Source organism: Canis aureus, unplaced genomic scaffold (genome assembly GCF_053574225.1).
Source record: "Canis aureus isolate CA01 unplaced genomic scaffold, VMU_Caureus_v.1.0 ptg000163l_RagTag, whole genome shotgun sequence".
NCBI lineage: Eukaryota > Metazoa > Chordata > Mammalia > Carnivora > Canidae > Canis > Canis aureus.
Window position 1 is genome coordinate 67,806 of NW_027554461.1, and position 19,319 is coordinate 87,124.

Genomic DNA, 19,319 nt, shown 5'->3' on the forward strand with positions numbered 1-19,319 from the left:
TGACTTTCTGTCCTACACCTACAAACTTATCCTTAACTACATTCAGTCTATACACCTCTCTTGTCTTTGCGTGTTCCTTCTCCTGGCTATACTCCACTATACTCATGATCTCATTTTATCTCCAAAAGCTGGAGATTTTGACATTGGCTATTCCCTCTAACTTCTGCATATTTAATCTTAATATCTCATTGCCTACTTACTCATTTCATATTGCACCATCAGTTGATCACATCCACTATGGAATCCACCATATCAGAGGAGTTTCATTCTCTAGAGATCCTCATTTCTCCAGCTGTCCTTGATTCTTCAGCCAATTCCATTGGCTTTTACCTTCAAAAATTCTGAGATTGCTTTATTGGTAATCTCTAGAATTTTCAAGTATCCAAATCCAAGGTATTCTTTTCAGTCCTCAAATTACTTAATCTCCCTAAGTCTCATTATAATATTGATCCCACCATCTTCTTAAAGTGCCACCTTTCCTTAGCTCCTGTGATTCCATAGTCTCCTGGTCCTCCTTTCACCTCTTTGTTGACTCTTCATCTCCTTTGCGGGTCTCACTTCTTTCTGGCTAATCCACTTGTTATGACTTTTTAAATAACATAAGTAATGTATGTTCACTGATAACAAATTAGAAACTAAAGATGAAAAAAAAGATAAAAAATATTAACTGAAGCCTGCTGAAGAAGACCTCTGTGAATTTTTTTTTGAGGAACTTTGGCTTTGAACATCTTGAAAGATACAGAGATGTGATATATGTGTATATGTGATATCACACACATATTTACATAGCTTTATGAAGCCTATGTATCTTTATGAAGCCTTAACAACAGCTTTGAAAGCCATGGTCCATGAATTATGAGACTGGGTGACATTTCTCTTAGAGGGTATATAGAGAAAAGAAAAAATGAGAGGGTTGATATGATATCCTGAGTCATACCACGAAGGCAAAGAAAGAGGATTATGCACACACACACACACACACACACACACACACACACACAAGCAGAGTATTAAAGAGAAAAAATCAAAACAAATAAGGAAAGTGCTATTTTAGGAAAGTCAAGAAGAGAGATTATTTTGAGAACAAGGACATAACCAGTGGGACCAACTGAAAAGTGAAGAAAAACAAGAACAAAAAGCACATACTAGATTCATAGCAAAGCAATTTCTAATAACCTCAGAAAAGAGATGAGGAAATGAAGACAGCTAGTGAGGCCACTCTGGAAAGTTTGGCAGAGAAGAAGAGGGAACAAGAATGGTAGCTGAAAGGGGAGGTAAAGGCAGATTGGGTGGTTTTTTCTTTGTTTATTTTGTGTCCTGAGACAGTAGAAACTTGAGTGTGCTTATGTGCTCATTGGCAAGTGCAGGAAGAGAGGGGAGCCAGTGAAGGTATCGGACTGAGAATGATATGGAGCAAGCTCCTAGAGGAATGGAGAGGTAGGGGAACACAGAGCTTGAGGGCATGGAGATGAGTTTAGCCTGGAGGAGAGACACCTCTTGTGTATGACAGATGGCAAGGGGGAAAGGATGGGCACAATTGCAGTGGTAATCTATGCACGAGATGACAGGGAGCTGGGCAATTTCCCTTTTTGTGATTTCTATTTTCCCCATCAAGTAGGAGGCAAAGGCACAGGCTGAGAGCAAGGGAACTGAAGTAGTGAGTTGGGTAATTTGAGGAGAATAGAGAAAGTTTTAAATAGCTGCTGCAGAGAAAAAAAGCTGATGAGAAAGGATACCTTTGTGGATTGCCAGAATTGAGAGCCAGTTGAGATAAGAGACCATGAACATGTGTGCATTATCCAGAAGCTTAGTTGGGATCTGGGATTTCAATTTGTAATATCAGTATGTTAGGAGAATAGTAGAGAAAAGAGAGCTAAACTTAGTGATGGAAAAGCAGCTGACATGGTGAAGCCCAGAAGGTAGGTAAGAGCAGGAAGACTGTGAATATACAAGTGTCTCCTGTGTTTTCAGTCCCGTTCTGTCTCTACCAGAACCTGGAGCTTCTGCTAGAGGGCAATTAGAGGCAGATATGGAACAGTTACTGGATTAGTAAGGCCCAAGTATGACCATGAGAATAGCTGACTAGTTTTATGGAGTAGGGGTAAAAATCAATGGAACTGAGAAGGTCAAATTCTGAGGCTATGGGTGACATTATTGTTTGGGTCAAAGTGTTTATTTTTTTTATTTTGAGATGAGATGTCATCTTAAGTCACAATTTTATTCATGTTACCAAAAAACAAAAACAAAAACAAAAACAAAACACCAAAACAAACAAAACCCATAGTCAGTAGTTCAGATGTTAGCTAAGGCTGCCATTCCCATGATCATGTAGGAAATATTGGCTCAAGCTTCCCTCTGCTTTCCATGCCCTAGACAATGTCTAATTTAGAGGGAATTCTGTGTATTACCCAGAGTCTGATTATTTCATTCAGGTTATGGATTGTTTCATTCTTATAAGCATTTTGTACCCAGAGCTGACATAGATTTCAAATTTCACCCTTTTATCTTGTTCTCCCCACTAACTTCTACCTTGATGAGAATAATAAACAAAAACATTCTTATAAAGTCATTGTATACAAAGCAAAAAAATTTAATTAAAAAAATCAAAGATTTGTAGTGATGGAAGGAAGTATACATTGTAGCAATGCCAACAACTTCAAGACAGGTATTACATTTGGCAGCTGGTAAAAAACCCATGGCCGTTTCTGAACTAGGCTTTCATTCTCCCAGTGGATCACTTTACTGTCTCTTCCCTTCTCTGCCTTTTCTTCTTAAAAAGAAGAACAGATTCTCACAAATTGCTGATCTGAGTGATTCAGTTTTCTCTAGGCTATACCTTTCAAAGTTAGCTCCAGATCTTCTTGCATATCAAAAATTTGGCCTCATCCTTAAATCCAAGAAAGATGATAGTGGCTCAGATCACCGCAGCAGAGGTAAAGAGGTCAGATTCTGGGTACATTTTGAGGGTAAAACAGGATCGGTTCATGGCTTGGATAAAGGCAGTGAGAGAAAGCAAGAAGTCAGGGATACTCCAAAGTTTTTGGCCCAAGCAGCTAGAGAGATGAGTTGACATGAACTGAGGTGTGGAGGCCATAGGGAAATAGGTTTTGAAAGGGTCAGGGATTGAGCTCTGTTCATCCTCTGTGAAACTCAGTGTATTTTCTTTCCAAGTGCAGATGTCAAACAGGCAATTGAATGGTCTGAGCTGGAGACTTATATATACATATATTTGATAAATAAATAAATAAATAAATAAATAAATAAATAAATAAATAAAAAATATATATATATATATACAGCCTCTCTCAGAAAAATATTTCTAAATACTCTCTCAAAAACTGTTCTAACAATAGAACACAGGCAACCACATAGACTTTCAGTCTCTTCTCAATGGGAGATAACTCACGTTAAATGCAGGCATTGTATTAAGAGTTGATATCCAGGACATTTTTCCTGGAGTCTGAAGAAAACCTATAGCTTGTTCCAAGCATATTAAACTCTTGAATATACTTTTGCTTCCTTCTGAAATCTAACATTACGTTCAAGTGACTAAAAAAAAGACGGAGAATTGGAGAGGAGAAAATAACAAAATTTTGTAAATTCAAATTCAGTGGAAGAGTGACAACTGCCTGGCAGACCTCAGGAATCAGAATGTAAAGTCAACAGTGGGAGAAACTCAAAAAAAACCCAGCTTACAATGTGGAAGCCTCAAAATATTAAGAACTGGTAGCCCTAAGTGCCTCTGGAATTGGTCTGTAGGGTTCAGGATGGAGGCTATAATAAGGGAAACTGAGTAAAAGCTAGAGCCCCTTCCCTAACTCCACTCAGTAAGTCACTGCCCTTTCCCAACACAGCAGCTGCCCAAATAAAACAGTCTCTGGACTGGAGGACAGCAGCCCCTGTGAAGTAAAGATATTCTACTGAAGATGGAGATTAAGTGACCATATAAACACCGAAGCTAAATGGATGATCTGCCCTTCTCAGTCCCAAATTCCTACAAGTGAGTCCCTTCCTCTACAGGTTGGAGTTTGAAAAGCTCTTCCTTGGAGAATCTGACTAGCTCAACACAGAAGATTTCAAGATACTGACCTGGGGAAGACCCCAGCCAGCCTTTCCAGGGCCTCTGGTGGCTGTGGGAAACTGTTGTATGTGAATTAGAAAAAGATGTTCCCTCTGAGAAGATGTAGCTTTGTTGGTCTGAGACTTAAAAAGGAGATAACACGTTTGAGGGAAGAAAAAGGCATCCCTTCTTCCTTGACCAGTGAAATAGTGAGAAAATGAGAGCTGCTTTTCAGGCCCCTTTAATCCGGTGTTTTCATCGAGAGCACAATCCTGAGTGGCCTGAGACCACTCAGATTATCCTACAGTAAAACACAGCCAACAAGCCCCATTTATGTGCTCAAATTCTCTATTCACCCAACAAGTAACATCTGAAGAATGTTTTGAATATAGAAGACAAAAACTGAAACAAATGGAAACAAATCAGTGCTTGGAAGAAACATAGTGTAGCAGAGAGAATGAAAAAAGTGAACATCCTCAGAGAGATAGATAGATAGATAGATAGATAGAAAGAAAGAAAGAAAGAAAGAAAGAAAGAAAGAAAGAAAGAAAGAAAGAAAAAGAAAAAGAAAAAGAAAAGAGAGCATTCAGGGAACATGAATTGGAAGATAAATCTCTCAGAGGTCTCTATCCATTGAGAAGATCCAATAATTATAGGGGCACCTGGGGTCCAGTCAGTTAAGCCTCTGATTCTTGTTTTCAGTTCACATAGTGATTTCATGGGTCTTGGGATCGAGCCCCACATCAGACTCCATGCTCAGCAGGGAGCCTGCTTGTGTATTCTCTCCCTCTGCTCCTCCCCACCATTTGCTCTCACTTTCTTTCTCCCTCTGTCTCTCTAAAAATAAATAAATACATCTTTAAAAAAAAAAAGAAGAAGAAGAAGATCTAACAATTGTAAATATTTATGTCCCCAACTTGGGAGCACCCAAAAATATGTCAATTAAAAACAAACATAAAGAAACTCACTGATAATAATACAATAATAGTAGGGGACCTTAACACCCCACTGATTTCCAAGCAGAAAATCAACAAAGAAACAATGGCTTTGAATGACATACTGGATTAGATGAACTTAATAGATATATTAACACTTCATCATAAAGCAGCAGAAAACACATTATTTTCAAGTACACATTGAAGATTCTCCAGAATAGATCACATACTGGATCACAAGTCAGCCCTCAACAAATAACAAAAAGATTGAGATCATACCATCCATATTTTCAGACCACATGCTATAAAACTTGACATCAATCACAAGAAAAAAATTGGAAAGACCATAAATACAAGGAACTTAAGGAACATCCTACTAAAGAACAAATGGGCTAACCAGGAAATTAAAAAAGAAATTAAAAAAAATAATACATGGAAGCAAGTGAAAATGAAAACATGACAGTCCAAAACCTTTGGGATGCAGCAAAGACAGTCCTAAGAGGGAATTATATAGCAATACAGGCCTACTCTAGAAGCAAGAAAAATCTCAAATATTCAACCGAACCTTACACCTAAAAGAGCTAGAAAAGGAGCAGCAAATAAAGTGTAACATCAACGGAAAAAAGGAAATAGTAAAGATTAGAGCAGAGGTAAATGATATAGAAACAAACAAACAAACAGTAGAACAGATTGACAGTAAGAGCTGGTTCTTTGAAAGAATTAATAAAATTGATAAACCCTTAGCGAGACTTACCAAAAAGAAAAGAGAAGGTACCCAAATAAATAAAATCACAAATGAAAGAGGAGAGATCACTACTAACACCACAGAAATACAATTAGAATATTATGAAAAAATTATATGCCAACAAACTAGGCAATCTGGGAGAAATGGGTAAATTCCTAGAAACATACAAACTACCAAAACTGAACAGAAATAGAAAATTTGAACAGACCATAACCAGCAAAGAAATTGGAAGATTAATCAAAAATCTTCCAACCAACAAGAGTCCAGGACTAGGTAGCTTCATAGGCAAATTCTACCAGACATTTAAAGAAGAGTTACTTCTTTAACTTAATCTTCTAAAACTAAACTTATTCTTCTCACATTGTTTCCAAAAATAGAAATGAAAGGTACAATTCCAAAGTCATTCTACAAGGCCAGCATTACTTGATTCCAAAACCAAAGACCCCACTAAAAAGGAGGGGAGAATTATAGGCCAATAACCTTCATGACCATGGATGCAAAAATTCTCATCAAGATACTAGCAAATCAAATCCAACAGTACATTAAAAGAATTATTCACCATGATCAAGAGGGAATTATTCCTGGGCTGCCAGGATGGTTCAATATTCACAAATCAATCAATGTGATATACCACCTTAATAAAAGAAAGGATAAGACCCATGTGATCCTCTCAGATGCAGAAGAAGCATTTGGCAAAAGACAGCATCCATTCCTTATAAAAACCCTCAACAAAGTAGGAATAGATGGATAGATGAAACATACGTCGACATCATAAAAGCCATATTGGAAAGACCCACAGCTTATACCATCTTCCTGAGAGCTTTTCCTCCATGGTCAGGAACAAGGACAGGGATGCCTTGTTCTCACCACTACTATTTAACATAGTCCTGGCAGCCTTAGCCTCAGCAATCAGACAACAGAGAGAAGTAAAAGGCATCTAAATTGTCAAGGAAGTAGTCACTTTCACTATTTACAGATAACATGATACTCTATGTAGAAAACTTGAAAGACTCCATGAAAAAATTGCTAGAACAAACACATGAATTCAGTAAAGTCTCAGGATATAAAATCAACATACAAAAATCTCTTGCATTTCTATACAGCAATAATGAAGCAGCAGAAAAAGTCAAGGAATTGATCCCATTTACAATACACCAAGAATCGTAAGGTATCTAGGAATAAACCGAAGAGGATTAAACCGAACCCAAACCATAAGATGCCTAGGAATAAACTGAATCAAAGAACCAAAGACCTGTATTCTGAAAACTGTAGAACACTTATGAAAGAAATTAAAGAAGACACAAAGAAATGGAAAACATTCCATGCTTGTGGAAGAACAAACATTGTTAAAATGTCTATACTACCCAAAGCAATCCACACATTTAATGCAATCCCTATCAAAATACCACCAGCATTTTTCACAGAGCTAGACCAAACAATCCTAAAATTTGTACAGAAATTCAAAAGACCCTGAATAGCCAAAGCAATCCTGAAAATTTTAGAAAAGCAAAGCTGGAATCATCACGATTCCAGACTTCAAGCTCTATTGCAAAGCTGTGTCATCAAGACAGTATGGTACTAGCACAACAAATACAAGTACAACAAATGGTATGGTACTGGCACAACAAATACAGGTACATAGATCAATGGAACAGAACAGAGAATCCAGAAATGGACCTACAACTCTATGGTCAGCTATTCTTTGACAAAGCAGAAAGAATATCCAATGGGAAAAAAATCTCTTCAACACATGGTGTTGGGAAAACTGGACAGCAACATGCAGAAGAATGAAACTGGACCACTTTCTTGAAATAAATTCAAAATTGATGCAAGACTGAAATGTGAACCAGCAAACCACCAGAATCCTAGAGGAGAACACAGGCAGCAACCTCTTCACCCTGGGCCAGAGCAACTTCTTACTAGATACATCACTAGAGGAAAGGGAAACGAAAACAAAAATGAACTACTGGGAGTTAAGATAAAAATCTTCTGCACAATGAAGAAAACAGTCAAAAAAACTAAAAGCCTATGTAATGGGAGAAGATATTTGCAAATGACATATCTGAAAAAGGGTTAGTATCCGAAATCTATAAAGAACTTAGCAAACTCGACACCCCAAAAACAAATAATCCAGTTAAAAAATGGGCAGAAGACAAAATAGACATTTTTTCCAAAGACCCAGATGGCTAACAGATATATGAAAAGATGCTCAACATCACTCATCATCAGGGAGATAAAATACAAATCAAAACCACAATCACCTCACCTGTCAGAATGGCTAAAATTAACAACTCAGGAAACAATGTTAGTGAGGATGCAGAGAAAAGGGAACCGTCTTGGCACTGTTGGTGGGAAAGCAAGCTGGTGCAGCCACTCTGGAGAACATTTTGGAGGTTCCTCAAAAAGTTGAACTTTTTGCTCAAGGAATTGAGGAATTGCTATGCCCCAGCAATTGCACTACTAACGATACCAAAATACAGAAAGAATACATGCATCCCAATGTTTATAGCAACATTATCAACAATAGCCAAACTATGGAAAGAGCCCAGGTATCCATCGACTGATGAATGGATAAAGAAGATGTGGCATATATACCATAGAATATTAGCCATCAAAAAGAATGAAATTTTGCCATTTGTAACAATGTGGATAGAGCTAGAGTGTTTTATAAGCAAAATAAGCTAAGCAAAATAAGTCAGAGAAAGACAAATATATGATTTCACTCATATGTGGAATTTAAGAAACAAAACAGATGAATATATGGGAATGGGGAAAATTAGGGGGAAGCAAACTGTAAGAGATACTTCATGATAGAGAACAAACCGAGGTTGCTGGAGGGGTGGTAAGAGGGGATGGGCTAGGTGGGTGATGGGTATTAAGGAGGGCATTTGTTGGGATCCCTGGGTGGCGCAGCGGTTTGGCGCCTGCCTTTGGCCCAGGGCGCGATCCTGGAGACCCAGGATCAAATCCCACGTCAGGCTCCCGGTGCATGGAGCCTGCTTCTCCCTCTGCCTGTGTCTCTGCCTCTCTCTCTCTGTGTGTGTGACTATCATAAATAAATAAAAATTTAAAAAAAAAAAGGAGGGCATTTGTGATGAGCACTGGGTGTTGTATGTGATGAATCACTAAATTCTACTCCAGAAACCAATATTGCACTGTATGTTAACTAACTAAAATTTAAATAAAAATTTAAAAAGAAAAAAACTCTCAGAAAGAGTAAAAACATAAAGAGATGAAAAAAGGAAAGATAAAAATAAAAAAAAAAAAACAGTGCAAAAGATCTAACTTCAGAATATTAGTTCCACAAAGGAATAACTGAGAAAATGGAGAGGAGGAAATGAAATGAAATAGTTCAATAGAATTTCCCAGAGTTGGAGTACATGACTTACCAGATTGAAATGATGCATCAGGTTCCCTGTATACAATGGATAAAAGTATACCTATCCACAAGATATAGCACTGTAAAATTTTAGAACATTAAGTATAATAATAATAATAGTAATAATAATAATGAAAGATTCTGTAATGTTCAGAAGAGAAAGGATAGAAAAAGAAGATAGAGTGAACAAGAGAAACCAAACATGAAGAACACTTTGGGCTTCTCAACAGTAACATTGGAAGCAAGAAGAAAATGGAGGAATGCCTTCAAAACTCATCCAACTCTTCAAAATTATTTCTCACCTAGAATCCTATATTCAGTAAAACTCTTAATCAAGTCATAGAAAAGACATGTGAGTCTTAAGAAGTTTACCTCCTTTGCACATTTGTCAAGAGGCTACTGGAGAGTGTGACTCTGCCAGTATCTTTAAATCTTCAAAGAGAATGTTGAGTTATACTTTTTGTTGGTGGTGGTGGTTGACTATGCATTTTTTTTAAATTTATTGGAGTTCAATTTGCCAACATATAGCATAACACCCAGTGCTCATCCTGCCAAGGGCCCCCTTCAGTGCCCATCAGCCAGTCACCCCAACCCCCTGCCCCCCTCTCCTTCCACTACCCCTTGTTCATTTCCCAGAGTTAGGTGTCTCTCATGTTTTGTCACTCTCACTGATATTTTCAGAGAATGTTGAGTTACTTTGATTCAAACTTGATTTTGTCTTGACCACGTATTGATGAAGTTCCTGACTGCTTTATTTCCTAGATCATTTTACCCCACAAAAGTGTTCTTTGACTTCCTTCTAAAGAACCAGAGGAAAGTCATAGTGATAACCCAAGGCAGGAAATACAGAGTGGTCTATTCCTTCTACTATATTTCCATGGGACCTGCAGTAACCTGTCAGTACTACATCCTGCCAGCGTTCCCAATTGCAATGAGCCCGGTCTCTCAGGGCTCCCTCCTTTCTCCTTAGATCCCATCACAGAGGCAGAACTTGATAGGGACTCAGAGACTTTACCCTGCTGACCTTCCTCTGAGGGCCTCTTGCCTTTCCTTACAGAAGTGCCCACCCACGTGACTCTCAGCCTCCACTGGGTAGCAATAACCTGACTTCTTCATAAGAGGATATCATGCCAGCCAATACAGTGCTGAAAATGTTTTGTTACATCTCACTTGTTACTAGAATCAGAACAGTGCTTGAAGTATGTTTTCTCTTAGAATAGTGCTTGAAGTATGTTTTCTATTGGAATAATAATGGCTAAGAACTAAAGAGTAGTTACTGTGAGCCAAACCTTGTTCTGGGATCCTTATCAGATATAACTTTGTCTCCTTTATGGATAATATTATAGAAAATAATAAACATGGGATTATCATAGGTGGCTTCCCCATGCACATTCCTCTTGGCCCCTATCATATACTCCATCTTTTCCCAGTTTATTACCTTTGTCTGAGAGCAGGAGCAGGCTGGGTGCGAATCTTTTCCTTAATGTGCCTTGTAAAGGTCAGGCAGGGGAAGGGACAATCATTTAAAATATTAAATTATCAGTGTACTTCATTTCGCTGTGGTCTTCTCCATGTTCCTTCGCTTAGATTGAATTTTTTAATTTCAACATCTTCCAACCCAATAGAAAGAAGTAGAAAATCTGACCAAAAAAGCATCTGAGTTCTGATCAAACTCATAAATGAGTTTATAGGATAGGGGCACCTGGGTGGCTCAGTGGTTAAGCGTTTGCCTTCAGCTCACTACATGGGGCTCCCCGCAGGGAGCCTGCTTCTCCCTCCGATTCTCTCTCTCTGTGTCTCTCATGAATAAAGAAATAAAATCTCAAAAAAAAATGAGTTTATAGGATAATCTTTTCCAAAATGAAGGTAGTTTTATTCAATTATTCTAATAGCAAAGGAGGTGTGATTGAGTTCTGGTTTTCTATAATATAAATTAATAAATAATATCGCTTAGCCTTAACTTTTTGTGAATATTTTGAATTATAGCCACTTCCCTATTCATCGAACTTCTCCCATTTCTCTTGCAAGCATATTCCATATCTAATGCTTTTGTCTCATTTTTATTAATAGCTACTTCATGCCTTTATTTAGCAATGGGGGTGATGTCCTTCTGGACTAGAGACTGATGCAGGAGGAAACTATAATTTGAGCAACTGATCCATCTATTACCATGAACACAGAGTTCTGCTAGTGCCACTTTCTTCCCTTATTTTTTTCACATAACAGGACATGACAAGAAGAAGTAGCCGAAGCCTCATATAGCTGTGTCTGCTTTAGCAGCTTTCATATGATAATAAAATGAGGTACAAGAAAATAAATAAATTGATAAAAATATTGAATTGTTGATCAAGAGTTAAAAGTTGCAAGCTAGAAAAGGGATTTAAGTGGGAGTTATAATACCGAGACACCTAAGCCATGTGTTATAGTAACCAAGGAGAGCTGGCTACTCTGTTCTTCCTTCTCATTATTTTTCAATAATGTTCATAGAGCACTATTTGCTCTTTTTGCAGAGAGAATAAGAATATAAATTAAATAAATGTGTTCATAGAGGTGTGTGTGTGTATGCATGTGCACATATGTATAAAACTGCCTAACAATCTTATATTGACGTATGTTCCCATGGTCACTTCCTGGACCCTGTCAATAAGCAATACAAGTTTATCTATAAAATCTTAAACTCCACATAATCCATTCTCAAACTCTAATGTCCTATTTTTCAACTTCCTGAGCTTCCATCTCACTGTTTTCTCACTTCACAGAGATCTGCCTTCCTACCTTCCTAATTCTTACAGGTCATCCTCCCAGATTATAAGTAGGCTTCTTTTTTTTTTTTTTTTTTTTTTTTTTTTTTTTTTTTTTTTAGATTTATCTATTCATGAGAGACACACAAAAAGACAAAAAGAGAGGAGGCAGAGACACAAGCAGGTTCCTTGCCGGGAGCCCAATGCGGAACTCAATCTTAGATCCCAGGATCATGCCCTGAGCCAAAGGCAGATGCTAAACCACTGAGCCACCCAGGCATCCCTATGAGTAGCCTTCTGTTTGTCCTTTCAGTCAGCTCAGACTGTATGACTATTCAAATGAGTTGCAGTGCTATAACCTATTTCCTCCATCTTACACCTCAGTGATCGGATGATGCTGGAGAAAAACACTAGTAATGTTATTAAAAAGATAAACTGAGGCATGATTCAAACCAGGCAGTGCCAAACTGAAAGTGGTTAGGAGCACTCCAGGAGCTAGGGGAAAGTTTTTAACAAGATACAGAAGCAAAGCAAGGAAATTATTTGATTGGCTATAGCATAAGCTCTTGCCTTATTTGGGAAAGCCTATTTGTGATTGGTTGGCCTCAGGTTTCATATTCTTAGATTCAAGTGTGTTGATTCTGGATTAGGTTTTGGTTTGCTTACATAGGCCACCAAATCTTTAGAGACACTTTATCTAATGGCCTCCTGTTTAATTACTTTAACAATGCAAAACTCTCAAGTCAGGAGCTCCCCCAAACAGCTCTGTTTCCCTTATTCAGAAGACGGTATTTCTTTCTCTTGACTCTTAGAAGACTGATCATGTCTTATTCCCTTTGCTTCTCTAGAATTTTGCCCCTTGTCAGTGAACTTCACAATTTAGGACATTACTCTGGATACAGTATGAATGATTGACTGGGGGCCAGGCAAGAGAGGGTGCAAGGACAGTGGGAAAGTGCTGTAGGCTTTACAGGGGTGATGACAATGGCAATAGAGAGAAGCAAATGACTTTGGAATAAGTGTAGGCAGTTGAATCACAAAGATATAATTGTTGGATAGAAGCAGGGGAGATGAGGTGGGAGTGTGAGGTGAGGAGATTTCTGGCTTGAGCAACTAAGTGGTGATATCTTCACTGATATAGGAGAATACTGGGGATGGGGGACCCAGGTTTAGATAGGAAAAAAATTAGAAATTTTATCTGTAATATATTAGGTTCGAGATAGTTCTGAGATTGCCTAATATAGAGATGTCCAAGAAGCACTGGTGGGACTGTTGAACATGATGAAAAATAAGGACCAGGATGTGACCCTGGAAGTGGAGGACAATTCCATGGACAATGAGGAGGTCGAGGACCTGAGTTGCCAGACATCCTTCAGTACCTCAATTTTATCAGGGTTTTCTCAACTCCAACTTTCCAAATGTTTTATATTTTTCATTTTTATTTCAATCATTAATTCACCTGGACATAATGTTTATGTATGATGAAAGATTACCATCTTTATTTTCTTCTTTTTGGATAACCAGATATCCTTGGGCCATTTGTGTTCAACACAAGCTTAACCCCCAAATGTCCCTTGAATTCATTTTGCCCTGAAGGACTTCAGGATCCTTCCCTTTCTTTTCTATAATCCATATTCTGCATGGTGTCATGAAATTTGTCTTTCTAAAATACAAATGTGATCATGTCACTCTGCTGATTAAACTGTTTAAATAACTTCTTTTTATTGCCTACAGAATAAAAGTCCAATCCCTAAGCCTGTCATATTTAAGGTATTTCACATTTATCTTTACAATATCTCTTTGCTTATCACATCTTTTCTGTCATCAACATTTGTACCCAAATGCTACTGTGTAGAAAATAGATGACTCGAATTAAATTTTCAAATCCTTTGTCAGAACTACTCATCTGATTCATAACTGATAGACTTTTTTAAAGTTCTAATTAATTTCTTTGTCAGTTTTTGGTGTCTACATTTTTTATGTCATTTTTTGGTGTATTAGGCATGATACAGTATTATAAGTTTTAGAGTTTATAATCTAAAGGACAGAAAGCATTAATCTACATATCTATTTAATAGGAAAGACATAGGGGCACGTGTCTGGCTCAGTTGGAAGAGCATGCAACTCTTGATCTCGGGGTTGTAGGTTTGAATCCCACATTGGGTGTAGAGATTACTTAAATACATAAAAAACAAAACTTAAAAAAAATAAAAGGGATGATATAAGGATAGTAATAGGCATTTGAGTAAACTGCTATGATAGTTCTGATAAAGCAAAGATAGCATCTTATTTGATGAAAATCAGTGGAGGCTTTGTGGAAAAGTTAACTGGGTCATGAAAGATAGGTAAAATTTAGAAATTCAGAGAAGAGAATGAGAGGGCCTTTTAGGAAGAGGGATGGCATCAATCAGGGCAAAAGAAGTGGAGAAGTGTGTGACCTTGGAGTACAGGATAGAGCAGGAGAAAGATAAGTGGCTAGAAAGGTAAACTGAGGCCAAAGCACAAAAATCCTTTAAAGGATGAGTTAACAGACTGTTTAACTCGTTAGTTAACTAACTGTCCCAAGCTGTAGTTATTTAGCACTGGGAGTCAATGCAGTTAGGGGATTGACATAATTAAGTTGTGACATGATCAAGTGGGTTGGAATGCAGAGAAATCATATCTAAGAGGTTGTACTAATAGCCGAGGCATGGTGTGCTGTTGGCTTGGCCTAGAGGCAGAAAAGTCAGAAAGAATGCAAGACAAATTTCAAAGCAGACTCCATAGCAGTTAGATGACCAAAGAAAGGTGGGAGAAATAGGTCTATCTCAGCTTCAGGAAATAAAATGGTAAGCATTTCATGAGAAATCTCGGTCTGGTTAAGTACCATTTATATTTGCATTTGCCTAAATGGCATTTCTTGTCCTTTTTTCTTTTCTTTTCTTTGTTTTTTTTTTTTTTTTTTGGTGACTTTTAAAAACATTTAATATTAAAAATTGTTTTCAAAGCCTAACTTTATGCCTTGAGATTAATGGTTTTATACTTTGTTTCCCTCTCCGCCCTCCTCTTTTACATGTGACAGCTACTGCTGGGTATGATTGGGTCTTCTGACCAGGACCTCCAGGAAGCCGCAGCTGGATGTATATCCAACATACGCAGACTGGCTCTTGCTATAGACAAGGCAAGATACACTTGAAATGTGCACAGACGTTACAAACTACCAAATTTTACATGACAGGGAACATGTCAGTCCCATGGCCAAGAAGCCTAGATCAGGAAGCATGTTGAGCAAATGTTTTACAGACAGATAAATGTCTGAATGAAAACACAGGAATTAAAAATGCAAAGGATACTCTTCATCCAAAAATTGCATAGATATTTTTGTTCTATTTAATATTTTGGGGATATGCCATGTAATGAAATGTAAAGCTAATAAAATTGTGATACTTTTGTTTGTGATGATTTTAATAAAAGATATGGCCTTCCTGGTGTGCAGTCCTATAGTCATTCTGCATGTCTTTAGAATTTTCCTTCTGTTAAACCTATCTCACTGCCCTGTCATTATGGTTTTGTCTGTTTGATCACTTGCAACCCACGGGAGAGCTCTAAGGAGATGTGCTGATTTCACGAACTGTTATTAAATAGAATTTAGAGTCAGGCAGCGGGACCTAGAGAGATCATCCTGAGGTCATTCTAGATTTCTCCTAAATACTATCAGACATCGGAGAAGTTAATGTATGGCTGTCACTGTACCAGATAATGTAAATCACAAAAACATAAGCAATGAGTGGGATTTTTACTTTTAGACTTACGAAGCATAAACAATTATGTTTTATTTCCCTCACAGGACTGACCAACACTTTTATTGAAGAATTAATTTATGTTGCTGTAAGGATAATATTACTTCACATAAAATTGCTTTGAATTTCTGAACTCGCCTTTAGCACACAGAGTACTTTTTTTTAAGTGGCCACAAAAGATTAATAGCATTTTATCAGGTTATGGAAACATTAGAGGCCACTTTAAGGAATCGCATATGTAACCTTGGTGTGCTAAAATGTTTGGGAACTAACTGTCCCAAGCATCCAGTACTAGCCAGGAAAATCATTTTGTATGCATCAGTTCCATAAACTGACTATCTCAGTTAATTCTTTGAAGAACAGGCTAAGCAGTTTTTATTAAGAAAAATACTAAGTGCTGTCTATGTTTGTCATAATTTGGAGAAGATCATAAACTTAATTGAATTAAATGTAAATAATTTGTATGAAATGAGAAGCCTGTAAAGGATGAAAATTATACTAGTGATAGATTATCTGATTAAAAAAATAAGACGTTTCTGAGAATTTCAAGGTTTTGTAAAACATCAATCCTATTCCGTCCTCTGAAAAAGAGGTCATAAAAGAAGATAATAAGAACAAGGCAATAGTATTAATGCTAACTAAGAACTGGATTTAAATAATAGTGTAAATCCTTTAACTTTCAACATATTTCTAATGGTAAAGTTACTGTTTGCCTGTGCTTCACAAAAATTAAAAATACATCTTAGAAATCATGGATTATGAAAGCTGTAGAAACTGAACAAACATTATTGTTATATTTTTATTAAAGGAAGCTTTTACCACTATCTTAAAATATCAAAATATTCTTGATATTAGGGAGACCTAGGATCCAAGGGAAGCAGCAGGTAGAAAACAGCAGCACAGAAAGAATTGGAAGAGTCATTGGAAGTGAAGGACTGTTCTTTCACAATATGCTTCATAGAAGGAAGCTGGGGTTTTCATTTTTTATGGTTAATAAATGCATAAAAGAAAAGCAACAGTGCCATTTGAAATGAAACTAAGGGGACACCAGGGTGGCTCAGTGGTTAAGCGTCTGCCTTCCAGCTCAAGGAGCGATCCTGGAGTCCTGGGATTGAGTCCCACATCAGGCTCCCTGCATGGAGCCCGCTTCTCCATGCCTATGTCTCTCTCTCTCTCTCTCTCTCTCTCTCTCTCTGTCTCATGAATAAATAAATAAAATCTTTTTAAAAAGTGAAATGAAACTAAGCACTTGAAAACAGTTCAGGGAAATTAACGTGAAAATCGTCTTGTGTGTTCCTAAGAATTCTTTTAAATTCTTAACTCCAGGACGGTAGTATCTTTAGTTACTACAAATGAGAACCTGAAGTTAAGGGTTAATTTTGGTTTGTGTGTGTGTGTGTGTGTGTGTGTGTGCATCTGTGTGAGAAATGACATCACAGAAAACTCTGAACTCGTGAGAAAAATGTCAAAGACAGTGAAAGCACCCAGAGCTATCAGAGAACAAGCAGGGGACAGTCATACCATATCTTTGCTACTATATGCTACAATAGCATTCATATTTTCTTTCTTTCTTTTTTTTTTTCATTAGTTTTTGGTAAGATTTTGTGTGTTATAATTTATTTTCTGCTATTTAAAGCTGGCAACCTTAATTCCTTATTAGTTTTCAGCAACAGTTCTTTTTTAGATTTTACTCTTCCCCAGGACATCCTGGGAATCCAATATACTCTTGGTGATAGCCGGCTGTTTCAGTTTGAAAGGAATTTAAGGTGGAAGGAATTTTAAATAGATATTCTTTGATCTTCCACCATCTTCAGTTTTCAGGGCTTCCTTTTAGAAATCTTGCCGTGATCATTCTGCTGTTTAGAGTGAATGTTCTTTTGCCACTATCAGAATGACTTGCACTAAAAATAACTTGTCTCTTTTTATAACTGTCTTAGGTTCTGACAGTTAACAGGAATTTGGTTTTCATTTATGGAATGGCATTGCAAATCCTGTTATTTTGAGAGATTTTGGTATTATCATTATGCCTCCCTAAGGCATGGAATTAAGAGACTATGATCCAAAATACTCAGAAAATGCATTTCCAGTTAGGAAAATGAGAATCTCAGTTGTTGATAAACAGACAACTGAAATCATTGGGTAAATCTTTTCTTTTTCTTTTACCTAATGGGAGTAGGTTTAAAAGATAATTTCACAGTTCAGTAATTCAAGATATTTAATCTCATCCCACGGAAGACTTGGGAAATAAATAGGCTATGTTTATTCCTATAATTCAGTGAAAACAGTAAGGAAACCCACTTTTTTAAGAATCTCACTGCCTCGAATGCACTAAATTCCCCCCTAAAAAACACTTTCTCATGTACTCAAATGTAGAATTCTGTCCCTTGATGACACTGGAGTAGAAAGAGAACCAAATTGTACATAATGCTAATTAATATATACAGGCACTGTATTATATACTTCTTCCTACTTGTGATCTTATTTGAAATACAGAAGAATTGGTAAAAATAGATAATCTCGTATCATACTAGGGTCTATCTAAATGGGCACAATCATCCTGCAAGGGCAATTTGGCAATGCATACCAAAAGCTTCATAATTTTGTGTGCGTTTTGGATTATGCCCAAGAGTTATTCTACAAGAGTATTTACCACATCATTGCTTATAATGGTACAAATGTTAGGGGAAATTTTGGCTAATCCAATTATGGTCCAACCATACAACAAAAACATGTTGTAGAATATTAACTAATGACATAGAAGGCCTTTCACAAAATATTGTTAAATTGGATAGCAGGTTCTGAAGCAGTATATACACCCTGAGCCACATTTTTAGAAAAGTATTAGTATGTAGCTAGACACAATGAAAGAAGAAAGAACTTAAATACACCAATCTGTGATTAAACAAATGATTATATCTGAATAGAGCAACAAGAATGATTTTTGCTTTCTCTTTGCCCATCTGTGTTTTCTAATCTGTCCAAAATGAACATGAATTACTTTTTTTCAATAAAAACACCCAATGAATTTACTTTTCTATTATTTGGAAACTGCTAGGATAGACATTCTTCCTAATACTAACTTTAAAAGAGAGATCCTCCATCAACAAATGGGATACACAACCCGTAGATCAAATTAATGAGCAGGGTTGGTTTGTTTTTTGTTTTGTTTTGTTGTTGTTTTTTTATGAAATAAACATCTAACCTACTATCAGAATATTTTTAATCTGCAAAATTTTGAACATTTCCTTATTTGGTCTTTGTAAATTCAGCAGATCAGTTCTATTCTCAAGCATATAGGAAGTAGACAAATGAAATAACTCAGAAGGTCATTGACAGATTGCTTCATAAAACGTTGTTTTGAAAAGAATGATTTTACCCATTCATTTATTTACTTCATTATAGATAGCTAAGACAAATGATATAGTAATTTACTAACATATTTTGCCCGTATAGTAGAAATACAGTATAAGTCTAATAAGAAATACAGTCCCAACAAAATTTGCCAGCCAGTAAGTAAATTCTGTAGACTATCATAGAATTCTGATCTCCCCTTTTGTGTGCTATTCTTTTATGCTCTAATTGTTAAGATTAATTTCCTTGCCTTCAAGCTTTTATTTTCCTTTTTTCTCTCCACTCAAATCTCTGTCTCTAGCTTCTGTTCCCATTTTCTCTGATGAATG

The 19,319-nt window shown here is 36.8% G+C and overlaps 1 protein-coding gene across 1 annotated transcript in view; it reads left to right on the forward strand.

Moving 5' to 3' along the window:
* Window positions 1-15,334, forward strand: part of LOC144309686 (outer dynein arm-docking complex subunit 2-like) — a 59,811-nt gene extending 44,477 nt beyond the window's left edge. The window contains exons 4-5 of the mRNA XM_077890791.1: window positions 13,595-13,630; window positions 14,922-15,334. Of these exons, the coding sequence (XP_077746917.1) occupies window positions 13,595-13,630; window positions 14,922-15,035 (150 nt within the window). The 3' untranslated portion in view covers window positions 15,036-15,334. The remainder of the gene's footprint in view (window positions 1-13,594; window positions 13,631-14,921) is intronic.
* Window positions 15,335-19,319: the final 3,985 nt, after the last annotated feature.